The sequence below is a fragment of the Gallus gallus genome, chromosome 1, assembly GCF_016699485.2.
Source record: "Gallus gallus isolate bGalGal1 chromosome 1, bGalGal1.mat.broiler.GRCg7b, whole genome shotgun sequence".
In the NCBI taxonomy this organism is placed as follows: domain Eukaryota; kingdom Metazoa; phylum Chordata; class Aves; order Galliformes; family Phasianidae; genus Gallus; species Gallus gallus.
This window is the reverse complement of record NC_052532.1, coordinates 71,320,831-71,342,226: the sequence shown is the minus strand read 5'-3', so window position 1 is coordinate 71,342,226 and position 21,396 is coordinate 71,320,831. Positions and strand designations below refer to the sequence as shown.

Sequence of the window (21,396 nt, the reverse complement as noted above, 5' to 3'; positions counted from 1 at the left end):
GGTACATTAAAATACAATGGAATTCTAGGAGTGCTTTTAGGGGTTAGATCCTAAATGTATATTTCACAATACATTTCAAATACATGTGGCCTGAAGAAACTAAAGAAAGGGGGATTATTTTTTAGCGCAATATTTTGACTTCCTATATGACTAAAATACAAAACTTCTGTGCTAGTAAGAGTAATTTTTAATAATTATTTTGAAAAAGGAGGCATTGATACTCATGATAACTTAAAAACCAGCAACTTTATGTTACAATCTAGTAAATTAATTCTATTCTTAAGTATATTAAGGCAAAGCTATAATCAGCTTACATGTTTTTAGTATCATTTAGTCATAAACAATAATTATTACATCAAAATGGCTTTAATTCCTGTCACTTTGTATTTATAAAAGAAAGTTTTATGGTAACCTCTCTTACCTGTTATAACTGATCCATCAGATCCTGGACCATTTCCCAGCGATTGGAACTCCGTTAAACTTAAAGCTCCAGAGCTATCATCACCTAGAGACTGAGAAATGTCTTGAATGTTCTCCATATCTTGTAGAAACTCTCCAGATAAAGGACTACCTATATCATCCTCCTCCAGGGGAGTAAGTGGATAGAGCTGGTTTTCAGTGTCCACCATTTTGGTCAAGTAGAGCGGTCACTTAAACTCCTTTATGCTGGGGGAAAAAAGAGTTAAAAATATATATACATATACCAGCACTTACAAATTCAGAATTTTATATATATATATATATACATATATATATATATATATATTTAATATTTGATTCAGTTACACACAAAAATTGGATAAATGAGTTCTGATCTGATAATGATAATGAAATACTATACAGCATTCTCTTTCTCCAGAAGACTTATGCAATGTGAATCTCTGACAGGTCAGGAAGAAGAAGTCCACAAAACATTTCAATATAAAGAAAATGTATGACAAGATCAACTTGTAGATGTTGTTTTCTCTCCTCTGCTGTTAAAGGTTACATACCAATTGTGTTTCTATACTGGGTATTACGCACTTCCCACCAAACTTCACTGAAAAATAACAAGTATCAGTATGTGTAGGTAATACATTAGAGTACTCTTTTCTCATCTCATCTAACAGGTTTAGATATTTTGATTGGGTCCTCTGTTCTCACCTCTTAAATTTGTTTGATAGTTCTCACGACACTGCAGAGAACAAAGTACTGCCATATACAACTACAGACGCCGGCAAAACTAATAGTTTTTGACCTACTTAAGTCAATGAACTTACATCTTCAGCAAGAATGTTCCAGCATATGCAATCCAACATACTTATAATTCCTAGAGTTAGTTTTATTCCCCACAATGAAATAAGTTTTCAAAGCTGCCTTCCAAACTCACCAACAGTGTCATCAACTTTCAGTAACAGCACAGAATCCTAAGAAAATTAAGTACTTATTTCACAAATTTCAATTATTATTCTATTGCTTTGTCAGGTGATGAATGAATAAATGCACTGCAGAATTAATAAATGCTTTTCCTGCTGCCAAGATACACTTCTGCTAAAAGAAACCCATTTTTAGACTGAGCAGCTAACACTTGTCTACACATACAAACACATACTGATGCGTTCAATGATCTGTGCTGGCTTCCAGAGAAGCTTTGGCTGTTCCCATGGTTCCCACTCGGTATTGACTTCTGCAAAGAGCCATATTTTTGCTGCCATTTATCACAGAGCATGAAGCCACCAAAAACTGGCTATAAGAGGATATGCAAATACCCCTTTTTCAATTAAAGTGCTAGCTTATGATAAAAGCAAGCAAGCAACCAACCAACCAAAAATAAATCAAAAACAACCCAACTTTCCCTGATGCTATTTAAAGTTTCAGATAGAACTGGTTTGGTTTCAGTGACATTAAACACTATATTAAGCAATCAATCCATGTATCTGATAATCTGTAAATGACAGATTCATCCTATGTGCATAGGGTATTTATTCAGGAAAAAAACCCATGATTTTTTAGCTATACAGTTGACCAAAAGATTACAGTTATGAGAGATACAAATAGCTGACTATTGCTTTACATACTAAAGAAGAAAGACAGCCATCACTTGTATTTGGTTGTATAAAAAGGTTATGAAATCTTAGATGAGCAAGATATCTACAATCAAGCCTTTTCTCTCCAGACCGATGGCAAAAGTCTGCCTTCAATTACAGTTGCATAACTTCACAAGGTACTATTACACAGGTGGTATAGGTGGGGCCAAAATGATCTGCTCTACAGAAGAGTAAGAGGTATGCTTTCTGCAACCTGTTACGTACACACAATTTTTAAGTGATTTATTTTTCAAGCGCACTTAGCAGTGTGCACCCCTACTTTATGCTATTTCATGGAAAACCAATGGTGCATGTGTATTGTTCCTATGGTGTTTTCCAATGTACTCATTACACGATATAAAGGGGAAAAAAAAAAACAACCCAAAAAACAACCCCAAAAAACCAACAACAACCCAAATCTGTATCACATAATAAGGCTTTCTATCTCACAATTCACATCCTTCTTAGCATTGTCCGGCCAATCAATGTTATTTTAAATATATACAGTAGACTTCTCAGAACTTTCCCCTGATTTTCAGGGTACCCACATTTTTAAAAGTAATACCCAATGTCTATAGTAGTACAGCCTGTATACTATTACTCACTACTCAGATATCTAATTTGATATATTAATTACTCATTAGAACATCGTACCAGACTGCCAGCAATGTAATAGAATATTTATCAGCAAGGCAGAGATTTTCGCATTTATCTCAACTGCAAGAGAATCCAAGCAGCAATGGTTGTGATGCCCAATAATTTTAGAACAGAACAGGACATTACAGTGGAAAAAAATGAGAACAACTCCTACCACACTGAGTACTGAACTGTAATTGCTATCAACTACATTCAGTACAGAACTTCCATAATTTCAAATTATTTGGTAAAATCAATTCCAACTGTCACTTTTGAAGCTCAACAGATGTCCTGTCTCCAAGAATTGCTTTTATTTCTCTCTAAATTTTACTGGCTCATAACCTGACAAATACCTACATTTGATACTTAAAAGGTTGAGAGAAGATATAACATTTAAATTAAAATTATTGTAACACACACAGTGACCATAATTAATGCTAAAAAATAATAATAAAAAATGACATGAATGATGACAAAATAAAGCTTTACTCTCAAAAAGATACTAAAAAATTATCCTAATACTTCAGGAATGTATGGTCATACACAAAAAGGCCACAGAGAATTGTAGATTTTCTGAGAAAGGTTTTATCGCTAAACAATCTGCACGGATTCAGAAAAAGGCTTACAAACTCACGAAGACTACTGCAAAATAACTTTGGAGATGTAGAGGCTGTTACAAAGCACTAATTTCACAAAGAAAGAAAAAGAAGCAACTGTAAACCTTTCTGTTAATCATCATTTGTTATTCTCTGCCAACCTCTAATTATAAATGTATTTGTACAACTCTCTAGGAAGGCAGCATGAACTAGCTCTGGAAAACCAAGAGTTGGTATTAGGTATCTATCTAGCAAAGTCCTAAACAGGTGCCTCCAGCATTATACTACACACCTTACTCTTTCCAGATGTAACTGGAAGATGTTATAGTCCAGTTGAGAGATGAGGAATCACTTTTATGTATTTTACTTGCAAAAATAAAAGCTAAATTACTATCCCTTTGCTTTTCATTATGAGGGAAACGAGTAAAGAAATCTTGATGTATGTAATTTTTATAATGGGAGAATAACATGAACTGTTTTCGGGCAATCCGAAGGGGACTACCTAATTTGCCTCCCCAGAGAGCCACCAACAGAAAGGGAAGAGAAGTCCACCAGAGAATTTGATCAGCACTGTTCTGTTGGTGTGCTCAGTCTAGCACAGACACGTTACTTTCATCTGCAGACGTCACACATATACTTTGCCTGAGCATTGCTGGGGAAGTTTCAGGAAGCACAGGACTCAGCATAGCTCAGCATTACATGCACCTCCTCACTAAATCACAACCATCTCTGCTAGTGCTGCTTATTAGCCTACCACAAGTATTTTTAAAAGATTAAGTGAATATTGAAGTTCAACTTTCAATAACATCAACATTATTTGATTAAACGCTTGATAGCTGAACTCTGAACATGGCAACAGCTCTTTCAGCAGTACAATCAGTTTTGCCCAGATTGCATCATGCTTATCCACTTTTACAGTAAATATTTAAAATTCACCAGCCTGTTTAGCTGAATTTGTATAACAAACTAACAGCTAGTGAAGTATAAATAAAGTACTTTTGTTTTTAACTATTAAATAACATACCCTTTTGTACTTTCAAATATTACTTGTAAATTACCGCTGCTTAATCATTACTGCTTATGTCAATGGTTAACTAGCTACCTTAGCAAGCACAGCTATTACATAACCATTGTTGAAGACTGCCAAAACACAGGAAACCTTTCGACTACTGAAAAATATTATGCATTTTTAAATCCTTTTTTTCAGAAGCACGTATACAAAACCTTAATCCAAATCATCCAGTACGCATGCAGTAAACCCCTTGCCTTTTGTATTCTCTGTATCTTGTGCATGTTCACACATGCACATGCTTTCATTGGCAGGTTTCACTTAATACGCAGGGATACTGTTCTCTAAAATAAAGAAAATAGTGAGTATGAAGTTTATACAGATGATATTCTCGTGTATTTTGCTCTGCAAGTAAAACTGTATGCATTACAAGAGCAGATGGTGGTAGCTGCAGAGTCTACACACGTCTCTATGAGCCAACGTTTCTTCTTATTCTTAAGACTTCAGAAAATCCTGTGCCATGGAGACATCGGCAGAGTGTTTTCTCAGTTCCCTAGACAATACCTTAGTCTCCATTCCCACACCCACATACAAACACACACATAAAGTGAACTGAAAACAAGATGATGTGACACAGAATAACGAGAACACAATTTCATGCAATTATGGCTTTAAAGATACATAGGTTTTACTAGCATTTTCTCAGTCTGGTATCTCTGAGGTGTGCCTGTTTTATGAAGATGACCCCCTTTCCCACCACCGCATTGCAAATACCCAGTGAGTAACTTACCTCAAACTGGAGGCAGATTTTAAAGAAATCAGTCAGATTATCAAAGAAAAATGCCTACTCATGCAGCAACCCATTTTTCTGCTTCATTTTTGGAAAGGGACGGTGAGAGCCTCAAGCCCTCATCATTCCATGTTTAAAACCTGCACACTAGGGGCAATCCCTGTAAGGAGACAGATCTTTGAGTTGCAAAGGTCTCTGAGAAACAGTAACAAAGTCTGGATTTACTGCATAAACAAATTGATCGTGTAAAGGGCTTGCTTGCAAATATCAAGGTTAAAGTTGAAACAATCATTACCTTTAGGTCACTTTGAGAATGCTGTAGCTGAACACAAAACATTTAGAAGTAAGGGGTGCAGGTAGATGCTTTCAGAAAGCTTAGGTGAATAGGAAGAGCCTGAATGAATAAATAAACTGCAGCCCATTTTCAATATTCTGCTTAAACACATAAAAATGATCAACTGGAAATAAAGTTGGGCATCTAAAATACAAAGTCTAATCTCCTATCATGGAGGAAACACATACTTTCTCCTTTATCCTCTGATAGCTTTATTACTTTGTGACCTTTCACACCAGCAATATTTTGTATATTCCAAAGCATTAGGAACCTAAATCAAAGAGAATTTACAATGAATGAGACAAAAATTTTTGCTATTTTTGCTACATCTTCATCAAGGCTACCAGCTGGATGCACGCACATACACACTAACTGAAAACTGTGGGTTTTTTTCCCCCTTTACACAGCTGTACTCCAAGATACCATACACAACTTGTAAGTATCCTTGCCTTTAAAACAAATCAAAATTCGCATACCCTAATTTTCAAAAATTTATTACAAAATTAAGAAGTTTATGCAACCTCAACTTTTTTAGGCACTATAATAGAACATTCATGTATACAGCACACTAGATTGTTCCCCTTATAACTGGGCAGTGCATTAAGCAAAAGTGGAATCACAGCTTGTAGGACAATCCAGTCTGTATTACCCTGCAGCAGGAAAAAAGCTGTACATTTTTTGTTTGATCAAATGGGAAGACTATTCTTTGCCTAAGAAAACTGGGAGAAAAGAGGGAGAAAATAAAATTCTCCTTCCCAAAACCAGAAGTGCTTGAAGAAATAGAGGTACACCAGAGTTTCTTGAAGGAACGATACAGAACACAGAGTCAACTGGCTTACATAAAGTGTGGAGCATGATGAAATGGTGAGTTTTAACTTTCCTTCCCTGAAGACGCTTCTCTAATTGCATTAGGAGATGAAGAGATAACACACTTCTAATCTCATACTGAATGTATTGTTAGAACTCTGACACACTGCAAGATGGGAATATTGGTTTGTTTATATATTACTGAGCCAAACCCCAGCAGAACTTACTGTGCCAGGAGGCAATATTCCTTGGGTCCCAGGTTTTTCCATCCTGTTGGATTTTAAAAGACACAATCCAAAAAGAGAGAAGAAAGGCAAGACTTTCGTACTGAAAATCACCAGTGCTTTTCCAAACATAAATCATTGGTGAGCACCATAAGGAAGCACTTGTAAAGATGGGATTAAAACATGAATTAATGTGCTGTAAAGGTAAATCAACAGTAAGAAGATGCACATGAGCCGTGATGACTAATGACAGGTCAGGTGTGAACAGTATAACGTGTGACAGACTGTACATTGCACTAAACAGAAGCACTCTTCAACTAGATGTACTGTGTCAGATTGCCAGGGGAATACACATTACTTCCATGTTGCAGCACCAGCTATTAGCCCGCCACAACAGGAAGAAAATTACTGACAAGGCCAACATGGCTTATTTAGGCAAAGTGATAGGATTTTAAAATCAAGTGACATAAGCAGAACAGATGTTTTCCAGCTATTTGGAAAGGTACAACAATGTTCCTTAACTGCATAACATACAAAGACACAGTTCAAAATTTAGCATTTGCAGCAGTATCATAACCTGTGAAGACCAAATAGCCTCAAATACACAATGGAAATGATTGCTCAGCTATGAAAATTCAGGCAGACCCTACATAGAAACAAACAGAAAAAGGTGGGGAAAAAAAGTGAATAATCAGCAATGGAAGAAGAAAAAACAAAAACAAAAACAAAAAAAAATTGAATACCCTCTGACTTTGACACAACTGAAGCAGTTACTAATGGAGAAGAAAATTATGAAAGCAGAAATCAATTTTCAGTAGACAGACATAAGAGGAGTAGTCACCTCACTTAATGGCAAGCATCCCACACACACATCCGAGCTGAGCAAAACTCAATGGATTTTCCAGAGTGTGATTGATTGGTCTTTGATTGGTCTTTGTGATTGGTCTTTGAGCCCACGATCACAAATTTTCAGGACTCCTCAATCATATCACTTCCCTGTTCCAGTTTACTGCAAAGCCTTACAAATATCAGTGCTGGCTCAACACAAGGAGCAGAAATAAGCACCTGTGGAGAGGGACACGTGCTGCACAGTCAACAAACATAGGTGTACGTGCAGACCAAATCCTCTCTGAAGAATCCAATAACTGAACCAACAGCCTAGACTGCTAAGTCAGCTGCTTGCATTGCCTGAAGAAAAGCAGCCCTGCCACTGAAGTGGCTGTTATGACCAGAAAACTTCTCTACAGGTCAGACAGCCTCTGTATGAAAAATCACCTATTGATACGGCAACAGAACTTTCCTATCAGCAGAGAGCTCACACATCCCTGTTATCCACTGCTTTTCCAACAGTAAAACTCTCATAGGAATAAAGTAAATGCAAAATATAGGCATTTACTCTCAGCCAAAACAACACACTTCACCCTCATCACCCATTCTCCTGTTAAAGAAAACTAGAAAACAACAAAAAACAGTGTTAAGAATTCCAGTGCTGGAAACTCTGAGAGGTGTAATCTTGCTCAAAGAAAGAAAAAAACATCAAATGGCTTTCTAATAGGAAATCTAAAATTCAACAACCCTCCCCCCAAACTAAGTAAACTAGGAACTCAAGAACACTACAAATTTACATGCATAACATTTACACTGACTTTATATTAAACCTGAAAATATATTTCATCTGAGTTCTGTATTTGATCTACAACATTAGACTAGGCAACCTCTAGCAGACAGATCTGGACTTACGATATGAAGAAATACCACAGTTCTAGGTTATCAGTATGATGGGATCCAAAGCCTGTCTTTAAATCAGTCACTGCAAACCGCTTGAACAACAGGAGCCAGATTTGACTTCGTCAGCAATGGGACATAAAGGTTTTGCAATCTTGCCTTCAGGTTCCAGAGACAAGACTTACAGGTCCATTGCCTCAAGTCTACATTTATCTGAAGTCATGCTTGCTTTTTTCCACATAAATAGACATCAGATGTAACAAATGTGACGGTACTCAAGCTTGCATCCAGGTCTTTTTGATAAAAGAAGAATTCTGTTTTACTTAGCTCATTTCTGTAAAGAATGGAGATTGTATTTTTGCTTGAACTGATTTGAAGCTCAAATAGTTTCAAGTCTGCATGCATGTATGGAATAACAATATGACAATCAGAGAGCTTTTCTTTTTTCTGTTTTTTTTTTTTCCTCCTCTAGATGTAAACTTTTAATTCAGTCATTTCTGTATTTGGAATAGAAAGATCAGAGCTATTTTCACCCTAACGAGTGCTGAACAAAAACTTTTGTCAGAAACTGCCGTATGTCAAAGTAAAGCATTTAAATCCCTCTTTTAAATCTATGTTTTCTGAATCCTTTAAGTTTTTGTAAGACTTCAGCAGTCAAGAATGCAGCATTAGTCAACAAACTACTGAAGGTTCTACCAAGGTTTTTTGCAATCAAGACTGTTATCCTTCACTTTAGTTTTCTTCAAGAAGCATTTTTTTGTTTACAGTACAACCCAGTCAGATCTCTAGAAGATACACAACTCTAAAATAAGCATCATCAAAGTCTCAACTGGAAAATCTGGGGGAAAAGTCTTTACTATTGCTTTGACTTCTGTTACTGAAATCCCTAGAAATCCTGAAAAAATGGAAATTTGTGATTTCCCCCCCCCCTTCTCCAGTTATCCAGTTTATGATTCCACTTTAATACCAAATAATGACCTCTGACACATGGTTGATACTTGCTTAATATTAGATGAGGGTTGCTCCAAAAGTAATGTCTCCTAATGTATTCTGTTGGTCTACAATGTCAGAAGTGGATGTTGGTGGTATAACAGTAGAGGCAACATTCCTTACTGACAATATTCCATTACATTTTGTTGCTGTGCAACAGATGGTTCCAAGGTTCCATCCTTTAGAACACCCCCCTCCCCCAATGAAGACAGGCTGAGAGAGCTGAGGCTGTTCAGCCTGGAGAAAAGAAAGCTCCAGGGAGACCTAGCAGCTGCCTTTTAGTATCTAAAGGGAGTGCTATAAGAAAGAAGGGGACAGGCTCTTTAGCAGCATCTGTTGTGATAGGACAAGGAAAAGAGTTTCAAACTGAAAGAGAGGAGATTTAGACTGGATATAAGGAATTGTTTGTTTGTTGTTTGTTTTTAAGGTAAGGGTAGTGGAGCACTGGAACACATTGCCCAGAGGTATGGTGGAGGCTCACTCCCAGAGACATTCAAGGTCAGGCTGGATGGGGCTCTGAGCAACCTGATCTAGTTGTAGATGTCCTTGCTCATTGCAGAGGAGTTTGACTATCTCATATTTAAAGGTCCCTTTGAGCTCAAATGATTCCACAATTCTATCATTCTATGACAGATGGCAGCAGAGGGGCAGTCTTGACAAAATGGTGTTTGACATGGAATGCATATGAAGCAGAGGTGTGTCAGTGAATCCTCCATGCAGAAAAAAAATAGCACCCATTGACATTCATTGGTGCTTGCCGAAAATCTATGGAGACCAAACCATGAATGTTAACACAGTGAGGCATGGGGTGGTGTGTTTCAGCAGTGGCGACAGTGATCTGAAAGACAAGCCACATTTCAGACAGCCGTGCGCAGCTGTCATAACACAAAACGAGGAGCTCTTGTTCATCACTGGCAGAAATGTATAGCTAGTGGTAGTGAATATGTTGAAAAATAGTATTTTGGAGATGAGAATTTGTTCAGTCGAATAGTTTTATTGTGCTCTTTGTAGCTGTTGTAGTTTCCATGGAAATAAATAGGAGGTATTACTTTCAGAACAACCTACACAGAATAGGCGTATTATAACTAACATTTCAAAAACAAACAAACAACACCTGCCAAGACAATAGTATGTGGGAAGATTATTCAGTTGACCATGTTAGTTATCAGTGTATATAAAGCAAATATTCAGATTGAAGTTACTACTATCCAGTATTTTGAGGCATAAATACAGACATAAGTTAAGTTTTTTGAACAAGATACTCAAAAGAACAACAAGAATCTGCATCAGTAAACACATAGCAATCACTCAGTAACCACTATGCTATAGTGTAGTTGGTGTACCAGTGCACTCTGATACGTGCTCTCTTTCAAGTTCAAATACAGTTCCCCATGTACTTCTAACAGCCCACTACAGTTTCTAATAAAAACTCCACTTCACTGTTACATATACTTCTATACTTACAACACTCTATCTTTTTTTCTTTTCCTCTCTCCAGATAACCTCTAGATTTACTCTTTATTCAATGCTGTATTAATGTCCATATCTCTTCAGGTCACTGTTACATTCCACTCATATCATTCCATACTTGAGAGAGATTCAAATGATTACACGTGTTAATCATAGCAGCCATAGCAATTTGCTCTTCAAACTTTTACAGATTCTAAATCATCCATGACAGCATCGTGAAGGTAATGCAGCTCAAACAATCTAGTGCTTTGCACAAATATGCTTTTTGTGTTTGCCAAACACTTATATCTGAAGACCACAACAACCAAAGATATTATGTACTGTTTCAGAGGCAATTTTCTATACCTGTACATTAAAATCTAGGATTTGATTTATGATTGATATTTGAACCAATGCAGGGTCACATTCAGACAAACATGACATTTATGTATTTGCTATTTGATCCAAGAACAAGGTCACGTTCACTCAAATGTGTCCTCTGACTATCTGCTGTATTTTTATTATCATGTTAATGAACTCAAAGGTCTCTGATTTTCCCCATCTGTTCCCAAAACTCCTTATCTATCTGTGTGATACTGTCTGACAAGTTAATTACCTAAGCCAATAGTTTGAATCAATTCACAGTTAAGGTCAGCTTATGTATACTATGTCCAGAATTAAAAGAACTTGAACAAAACCACAACAACAACAAAAAGATTGTGATTTACGAACTACATGCATTTATTAGCTGTCCTAAAGTATTTGGAACGTTCTTCTCTAAAAAAAAAAATAATACATAAAAATAAGTTTTCATGGCCAAGTCAAGGTCTGTTCCTATGCATACAGCATTTACAAACAGCCTACACATCTGTCCTAACTTGCTCCTCACTGGAAACCAGATCCTCGAGACTAAATTGAAATGTTGCAATTGTTTCCTTGCACGTGTGAGTAATGCATCTTGGATTATGCAAAGTGACTTCTCAGCGATATTCTAACCATACTCTGACATTCTACAGCAACGTCATTTGTTGAAGGATAAAGATATACAAGAGTAAGAGGCAAATGCAAATTGCATTTTAACATGGTGACTAAATGGTTATCTTCAATATAATCAGTTTCTGAGTAAATAAAATATAAGCCTCTTGCTAAGTCTCCTGCAAAGTACATTTTTACTACATGTGGTAAAAATAAACTTCAGAAGGTTAAAAATTAGAGACATCTGTGCAAATAAAATTGTCGATTGAAATTATAATCTGACACATAGAGGCTGTGCCAGGCAAGTTTCTTGGTTGTTTTCCATTACACTTACTGATGATACTGTAATATAAACATTTATAATTCAGAAATTTTACTTGTTCATGTATTTGATTAAAACAAAACAAAAAACAACGCACGATTGCCCTATTCAGAAAGATGTAAAATTCAAAAGCAAACATGTCTAGTAGCTCCTGCTAACAAATGAGATGCTTTAGATGGAAAGTATTTATAAAAAGAAATTAAAATCAATTGTCATTAATTTATGGAATCCACCAAAGACTTTGATGACTCAGTGAGAAGCAATTTCTAAGCCTTCAATAATATTGCAACAGTCTTTAGGGTTCATGTATATGTAGAGATGTCTTAAAATGCATTCCTATAGACTAGGATGTAAGAATTCATTTTGTTTTATCCCCACAGACCCTTACATGTGCTATATATGTTGGTATGTATTGTTAATATTTCCTTATTGGCAGGACTGGTAATAAGGTACTCCTGGGACTAGGAATTCTCACTGTGTGTTAAAGAGAAATATCTGCCTTCAGTTTAAATTTAAAGTAAAATGAAGGCTGAGAAACTGTTTTGTGATATCCGTGTATGATTTCACCTTCGCTGATTATTCAAGACAGCAGAGAAATGTTCCTACAACAAAAATACTTCACCTGAATATAACCTAATACCAGGCTTGATATTCTGCAACACGGTCTAAAATATTTCAAGGATACCAAGTAGTTTTGAGTTAACTGCCAACGAGATTTCTGAAGTTTTACATAACTTCATGAGCTCAAGCAATGAGATAAAAACTTTGCAGTATAAAGTTGTAACAGTATACAAATGTGGAAGGTAGAATTCATATTGATTTTTTTTTTTTTTTTATTGTCAGTAGCATTGAAACACTGGGAAAAGGGCAACTGTTGTAAGAAGAAATAAAAAGCTTTGATCTCTACTGATTATCTTTCAAAGTCATAATGTTTTCATACCATTGTCACCCTACATCATCCTATCGTGTCTCCCTATCTTTCCTTTTCTCACCATACTTCCAGCTACCTCTCCCCACGCAACATCTCAGAACTACTGACTGGACAAACAGTACACGTATGCTGCAGCTGGCTCAGAGCTGCATGTTGCAACTGGCTCACCACTGCTCCTGTGCCAACTGGCAATTGACAGGCCAAACAGTACAGATAATTTTCAAATTCATATTGCATCATTTCCTCAGTGGGGTCAATAACAAGTTTTCCTTTCTTCTTTCCAGCTTCCAACTTTTATAGAAGTTCTACTGCTTCAAAGCCTTTGCAACCACCACTCATTTGCCAAGTTGTGGGTTTGAAGACTTGCAGGTTCAAAGTTACTGGAAGAGGACGGCAGACTGTAATACGTAAACCTGAATTTCTGAAGTAACTAGACTAAAAGATATGAGAAAATAATCCTGAAGATGATCATTAACATAGCAATTTAGAAGCATAATTCTTCTGATATTTTACTCCCCTTTAAAATATATATGTGTTACAGTTTACTTTCAGTGTTAGTTTTACATTTACTAAGATCTGTAGAACATAGAAACTGTACAATGGATGCTTGAAGTTATGTCAGTACTTGAAGTATTCTACAGTCTCACAGGGTCCTTCACCTCGACTCCTAATCACATATTTTATTAAGAAAAAGACAATTGGCTGTCCTTGAGATAGTGTTAAATATTCACTTTGGCTATGGATATGGACTTCTGACTTGTAGGCAAAAATAGTAGTACTTACAGGGACTGTAATAACAACATTCTTCCCAAATAAAGCAAAGAGCTATTGTTTTGAAACAATACTTAATAACCAAAAAAGAGGAAAAAGAAAAAAAGGAAAAAGATGGATTCAAGTAAAGCTACTTAACGCAAAAAGGTGAAGGATGATTTGGATTCTCCAGCATATTGTTTCAAGATTATTACTTTTATCTTTAAGATAACACAGAGCTTTGACTGAATCTTACCTGTCCTTCAACCACAACCTGAGACTTGCCGTCTCCCCTTTTTAGGGCACCTATCAGACACAGTTTCCTCACTTGGTAAACTCCCCAGTTTTGCTATCTCTGATTTCATCATACAGGCCCTATCTTGAAAAATCAAAATAAAAACCCCACAACTTTGCATCTGTATGTGTAACTAGAGTAGCTCTCTGACAGATGCTTGGCATTCCTTTGAAAGGTACCTCTTTAAAAGGAAGCCTCATCTAGAGCTTAAAGTTCCATCTTGGCTTGGTCTCCTTGTTTTGGCTTGGGAAAAACACCTAGTTACTTTGACATATAATGCTGCAGCTTCTGATTTAGATATCAGCAACACTAAAAGAGTCTTTTTGCCTCAAGTAGATCTTCTTTTCAGTCTCCAGCACCCTCCCCATCCCCACATCTCAGATTTCAGTTTTTGGCTTTACACCAGCATGCTTAGTTTCAATACTCTTTCAGCTGTCTTAGCCTTCTCTTTCATAAGCCATGTTAACCCACCCTCAAAACACCTTCTTCTGCTTGAGTCCTCCAGTCTTCTATCTCAGCTCCTGTAGTATCTGCACAGCTGCACTCTTCTCACCATCTGCAACCCCCTGCATGATTCGTCATCAAACATAACAGACTATGATTATTTGCTAGTTGAAAAGCTATAGTGAAATTTACATCTGTTTCTGGAAGAGATTCAAGAAGCCTGAATATGCTTTCTTAGCGGAGAAGAACATCACTGTCTGTTTTCTGTGGTTTTATTTCACCGATAAACTTCACTCCCCTGCCCAGACATACTAGCAAGACATATTTGATAATCTAATTTCAACTTAGTAAGACTAATATCCAATAGTAGAGACTGACCTTCATACAAGATATTACAGATTAAGCCCCTTTCTTCTTTTGAAAGTTAATAGAGAAATCCCAGTGAGTTGCTTTCGTACCCTTCTACCAGTAGGCAAAATCTCATGTCTACTATACACAGCATCTGCAGGCTGCTTTATTTATTCTTCAGGGTATTGATCTTACTCACTCTTTCAAAGTATTTTTACAGGCTTTCATCGCTCAGTGATTACATTTAAATATAAAACCAAAACCAACCAACCAACCAAAAAAGAAAAACTGCTAAAAATAAACTAAATTTGAGGTAATGGCATGCTACAACTCAGAGTACTTAGAGCGCAATGTGAAACAAAATTCTTTCACTTCAGTTCTGTTCCAGTAATTTAGAAATTCCTGCCATAAGAAGTTCTTCTTCACCATCACTTTATCACACAGAAACAAAGTCTACAATGGATTAACATTGCAGACTGAAGTCCTGTCAGCGGGTATGAATGCAATGGATCTACATTTTTTGGCAAATGGACATCAAGCACTTGTACTTCCAGGCTACTGACAAGTCAGATAGAGGATACACTTGGTTCACATGACTTCACAGTTCTAAATCAGGTCATCCGCTACAGTACAGAGATCACAAGCCTCTCACTCCTGCGTGATCAAAAACATCAAAATACAACCAATTATTTTCCTATCATCTAAGGTCTCTGCTTGCCCTTTGCAAGACGTAAAGGGTGTCTACCTACTGGTTTAACAGCACTGTATTCACTGCAGCGTCACCACTACTGCCTGCCTGCCACTCCACCACTCCTCCCCACTTTTTTTGTTTTATTTTTAGTAAGGAAACAACTACATAACAGAAAGGTGGAACAAAAACCATCAGACTAATGAAACAGGATAAAAAATCTTGTTTATGAAGTCATCCATATGCTTTCATTACTTTGTAATGTACTTTGTGAGACATTTTAGCTGACTGATCAAACTTTGAATAATCAGCTATAGGGATACAGCATTTACAGTCCTCTGCAGAGTCAAACAGAAGTTTGGTGCTGCAAAATAAAGTGGCACTAAGGGTACAGCCAGCGTAAGTAATCTAATAGCTCCCTGACATCAAAAGAATACCCCTGCCATCGCTCCCTGACGTTATCCGTCCCCCACCTTCCCTCTCCTTCATTTCTAGCCCTGCAGTCCCAGCCTGCTTGTGCTGGCTCTCACACCCATCTGACCTCCCTGCTCACATGTGTAGCAGTAAATAAAACAAAGTCAGAGTACAGGCTCGAGCCACACTGTTAGTGCTCTCTTTGACACCATTTTGGCCCATCTCAGCTTGGTGCTCTCCCAGACAAATGCTCAGGCAGGGTTAAGGGGACAGCAGAGGCCAAATAGTGAACTGTTCTCCATTGGCAATTCAGATGCAGCCACGCTGGTTTGGGAGGAAGCCCAAACTAGAGTACAACCTTTACACTTAGCTCTGGGTCCAGAGAACAGTCCCTGGCATATTTTATTACCTAGTATAGACACAGCCTCAGTGAAACAATTTGGCTCCAGTAAAAACATAACATGGGAGAAATGTAAATAGACAGAGATAGCTGAACGGACTCACTAAGGGGCAGCAATGAGAAGGGACAGAATCACACAGCTGACAGTAAAGGAGAGAAGCATGAGCATGACTGATTTTCAACAGCAACTGCCAGATCAGCTCAAGCCATGCCATGCAATTGCATTTCTTGCTGCAGGGCTCTCAGGAACAATAGAGAGGGGACATCCCATCCTATTCTTTTTTTTTTCCATATGCACACACACCAGGTAGAAAAGAAATAAAATGATTGATAGCAGCAAAATAAGCAATTCTATATTCTTAAAGGATAACTGCTATTGAAGAATTCTCACAGAATTTATTATAGGATTTGTGACCTTGAGAAAATGCAATTCACTGTAACCTTAGAATTATGTCAGAATGCTGAAAATCAGGTGCCCCAAACACACATATAAGAGCTCAACATTTAGCAGCTGTTTGAAAACATTGGCCTGTTTATGTACAGCCACATCTCTATGGAAGCACAGTACATAAAAAGTGCAGCTGCTGCCTTTTTCAGAAGCAGAATCCTGTGCTAAAAACTACTCTCATCTCACAGCTACCTGTTTTGTAAAGCTACTACCTGACTTATTTCTAGTCAGTCTGGCCTGCATCTGTCTTTTGTTCCGATGAGAATAAATAAGTAATTAAATAAAATAATAAAAATTATTTTCAGAGGTAAAAAACAGCTCAAAATTCTTACATGCTCTTCTCTTTGGGCAGCTACATGTAATATGAGTGTACACACTAAACCATTTTTCAATTTCAGACATGTACAGCTTAATAAGTATACTCACAGAGCAAAATTCTCTGTAACTAACCTGTCAGAATCAACAAGGGACAGAATGCTCTCCTGGTTTATATGGCTCTCTTCCAGTGAAACTGCATCCACACAGCATCTTGCATTGATCCACCCAGAAAACCCCAGCAATGCAGCACACTTAACTCCAAACTGTATGTTTATCTAAAGGCTAGAAATGATTAGGAGATCCATTTCTAACCTTTTCCAACTTTACTGACTAAATGTCAGTGTCCAATATTCTGTGCATAACTATGCTGGTTAGTTTTTCAAATTATTCTTAGAACTACTAACTGTCATGACAAATCTAATTCTAGCCTTCATCAGAACCATAATGTTTACATTGGCAACGTGTAGTTCCTGTTATCTTCCCCTGAAAATTGCCAATAATCCCACAATGTTCACTACAAACTGTGGGCTGAAATTTTCTTTTATTTTCACATGAGAGTGGGTAAATTTGTGGACTGTTGTAATGGAACATTCATCAGCCCCATGGCAAAGAATGCCATCAAGCACTGTCTGACAACAAACCCAGGAGTATCTAAATCAGCATCTTTTGACAAAGCACTCACCATCTCTATGTTTCTACTCTCAATTGGTTTGATATTATATTTTTCATCCTAACTACTCTGGGAAACATTTTTCATAGGTGAAATGAAGATGTGAGAAGGTTTTGTTTTCTTCTCTTTGAGTCCATGTTACTCTAATGCCATGTGCTTAGTAACATTCTTGCTGAATCTGTACCTAACAGGCAACTAGGAAGTGTCAACAGTAATGGAAGTCCTCACTTTCAAAGAGATTTTACTAATAGACAAAAGTTCTTACCATCTGGACACTCACATTCTGGTTTAAGTTCAGTGATTTCTTCTGTGAATTGTTGTGTCAGTCATTTCTGGTAAATAATTAAAATAAAACAGGCATGTAGCAGTCTATGTGTTAAAAAAATGAACTACAATACAAGTCTACTTGAAGATTTAGAACTTTCTCAGACAGTGTCACTGTGCAGATATATCCAGCAAGTAGTAAACTCTCTTTCAAAGCCTAACTAGAATAGTTTCAAATGACTTTTTTTTTTTTTTTTAATCTAAATAACATTAGGACAGATAGTGATATCATTTTTTCATGCAAAACACATCAAACTCTAAGCTACTCACAACACTAAATGCTCTCAGCTCCAGGATTTTCTTTTTACACATTAAGGTGAATAATTTATTAAGCCAGCAATTCACCTGCACCCCAAACACCAGCTCCGATTCCCTTTTACATACTTACCAACAAACTGGACTATAGAAATATGAAAATACGAAATAGGAAAATATTGGACTAACTTGTTTTCGCATTCATTACAGCTGGCTGAAACCTTCCTTACAACTTCAGCAGCTGCTATGAGCCAAGAAACTGCTCTCAGTTTCTCAAGGCAGATGCATTTTATTTTTTTACCAAGATTCTTTTGCTATTAGGAAGGTTTAATAATAATTAATCTTTCCATTTATAAATAAATTTAAACAACAAAGCCAAACATTATTGTGTACCAGCAGTTCTAGAGAGGGACAGCTAACCTGCCAACTGTTTGCAAATATATCTCATACTGTCAGTGTTTCCACAGGTATGAGATAACTTGAACCTAAAATGATATATTTAGTGAATATAGTACAGGAGAATGAACTACCCTCTTTGCTAGTTCTCATCTTTCAACCTGCAAAGTACAAACAAGTTTCCACAGCTCGCATGTAGAGCACTTTAAAACACAGCGAAGAAACACGGTGATGTAACAAGCCTAAATCAGGATTAGAAAACCAGTGAATAGTATTTTATAATTTGTAATAATCTGTGCATAAAGAGCCCTTCACTGGATACAGATTATACTTCAGAGATATTTAAAATATATATATGCAAGGCACTTATAAATAAATACTGTTTCATAAGCAGAAACCATTAGAACTGGTATGAGGAAGGCGAATCACATTTGGCAACATCTCAATGCCACATGCAACCTGGTCACACAGCAATCTGCCTATAACCATATAGAGGCTGACAAACATGCCATATATCACACTTTTTAAGACAGAGTGATTTTCACTTTATTTTGCTGATTTAGTCTCTAAGCTTGCAGGATAAGTACTTTTTCCACTCAGTGACTATTCAGCGCTCTCCTTCAAAGAAGAGTTCTTCAATATTTAACTTTATAGACCTGGTCCTGAGAGATGCTGAACACTCTTAAGACACTTCTAAAATATTAAGAATTCAGAATTGTACTGGAGAACACCTTTACACACTTCCTTCTACGTAGAAGTACAACACAGAAAATGGACACCACAGCATAAGGAAATCTTGCTTATTCTGTTCTCCACAACCTTCCTTTTATTAGCTGTTTGCACAACTTATTCAGATTTCTTTCTTGGTCAATTGACTATTTTTACATCAATTACTCCTTACAGATACACTACCTCAAATGTTTTTTCTTCCCTGGTAGTTCAGAAACATTGCCAAAGTAGTTCTCAGCCCATATATTCACTCACCACTTCACGCAGCATCTTGCAAGGTTGAAACAGAAGCCGCTTTCCATAATCTGTTCCCTTTCCATTTCATGTGCACATTGGTGATAGCAAGTGGCTCTTCATTAAAGAAAAAGCTGCTGATATTCTTCCTATCAAAAAAAAAAAAAAAAAAAAAGTCAACAAAGTTTCTGAGAGCTTACTAATCTAATTTTACGTTGATATCATGTAAGATAATGTTTTTTCTTATTCTTTACGCCCCAAAACAAAACAAACAAACAAACCCAGCAACCAACAAACACTTATTTCACTTAGGTGAATACTATTTATTTCTTTTAAATGACTGAGGCTGTTAATACATGCTTAATTTTACATCAGGACTATGCTGACATCTAGCTAACTGGGGTCTACGACTGGTACGTCCCAATAGCATTCAGATTTTCTTTTTCTCCACACTAAAAGTAAATAATTAATTAAAAGCACTCAATTAAGATCACTTCACTGAAAGCCTCCTGGTATTTTCACTGTCTACTGTAAAACAAAATACTTTTACTCATAAGGAGCACTCTCACAAATGTTCAAGTGTTTATGTGGACAAACTGTTAGGATTTTTGAGGAGCACACACACGCATCCCACAGGATGTCTTTGCAACTGGCCTTTCAGCTACCAATCACAACCCAAAGGGAGTGATTTTATTGTTACATGTATATAGTTACAAGCATTACAGAAAAAAAAAAAGGCAGCACATACATGCTATAAAAATAAATTATAGTCTGATTAAGTTGGCTCCTCTGCTCAAAACCAAACAGATTAAAGCTTTAAGGAGGTTTTCCAAGAGATGCCAGATTTGATTAAAAATGTTAAAATTCCAAAATGCTGCAAGAAAATATTTTCATTTATAATAGACACAAATGCAGCATTATTTATTTTCCCAGACAAGTATGGCATTCTCTTGTTCCTCTTGTAACAGATATTCCAGTTGCAAGAGTGACAACTCAGAGCTCAGATCTCAGCAGGTAAGTTAAAACAATTCAAGCAAGAGGTTAAAAAACAAATAATAATAATAATAAAAAGAGGTGTTTTTTGCAATTTTGAATAAAGAGCTTCTTCAAAACACTGAGAATAAAAAAAAATATTCGCCTCTTTGATGAATTCAGGTAAGCAGTAAGCACTATAATCCATTTTCCAGAACAAGACAAATACCCTGGGCCACCTATCCTACTGTGCTGTAGGATGTTTTCTCCCCTAAAGTTTTTATAACGCTCAACATAAACTATTAAAAACAACTGAAATGCAGCCTCTATTCCATGGTTTGAACCTCCTAATTCCCTGTGAAAGCTCTATAGTTTGGAGGGGCATGCACAGGAAATTAAGATGTTGGAAAAAAACCCAACCAACCAACCAACCAAACAAAAAAACCCCACAACCCTGAACCACAGGTGAGAAAAATGTCAAGTTTTTGGGACACATGGGATTATACGAGGCAACAGAACTCTCTATGTCACCTGGCTGTACAGGATGAGAGTCAATACAGGGCATCAGCAGACTGATAAGAACTTTTTTTGGCCTACGTCAAGTGCTCCTTCCAAAGATGGGAAAAGCAAGAGGGCGTGCTATTTACATGGTTGTACAAACCTCCGATAAGGTCTGCGCACGCACTCATCCGTCTGAAACTATACACTGTGCTACGTAAAAACCAGAAAGTTGCCATGAAAAGCTGCTAAGAGCCCAGGGCTGCTGGCTGGATGGCTCATGCCAGAGAACAAAGGTTATGACGCTGGTTTAGCTTTGAGCAGCGTGTGACCACATCACATGTACCACCGCTGCCCTC

The 21,396-nt window shown here is 36.9% G+C and overlaps 1 protein-coding gene across 51 annotated transcripts in view; it reads right to left on the bottom strand.

The window, feature by feature from the left end:
• The window catches only part of PPARA (peroxisome proliferator activated receptor alpha), a 278,561-nt gene that overhangs the window by 17,693 nt on the left and 239,472 nt on the right, over positions 1–21,396 (bottom strand). For 40 of the 51 annotated variants that reach the window (XM_046942569.1, XM_046942389.1, XM_046942408.1 and 37 more), the window contains 3 exons: positions 19,589–19,716; positions 17,895–17,961; positions 422–666 (listed from right to left, as the gene is read on the bottom strand). In XM_046942569.1, the coding sequence (XP_046798525.1) occupies positions 422–629 (208 nt within the window). In that variant the 5' untranslated portion in view covers positions 630–666; positions 17,895–17,961; positions 19,589–19,716. 51 annotated transcript variants of the gene reach the window in all.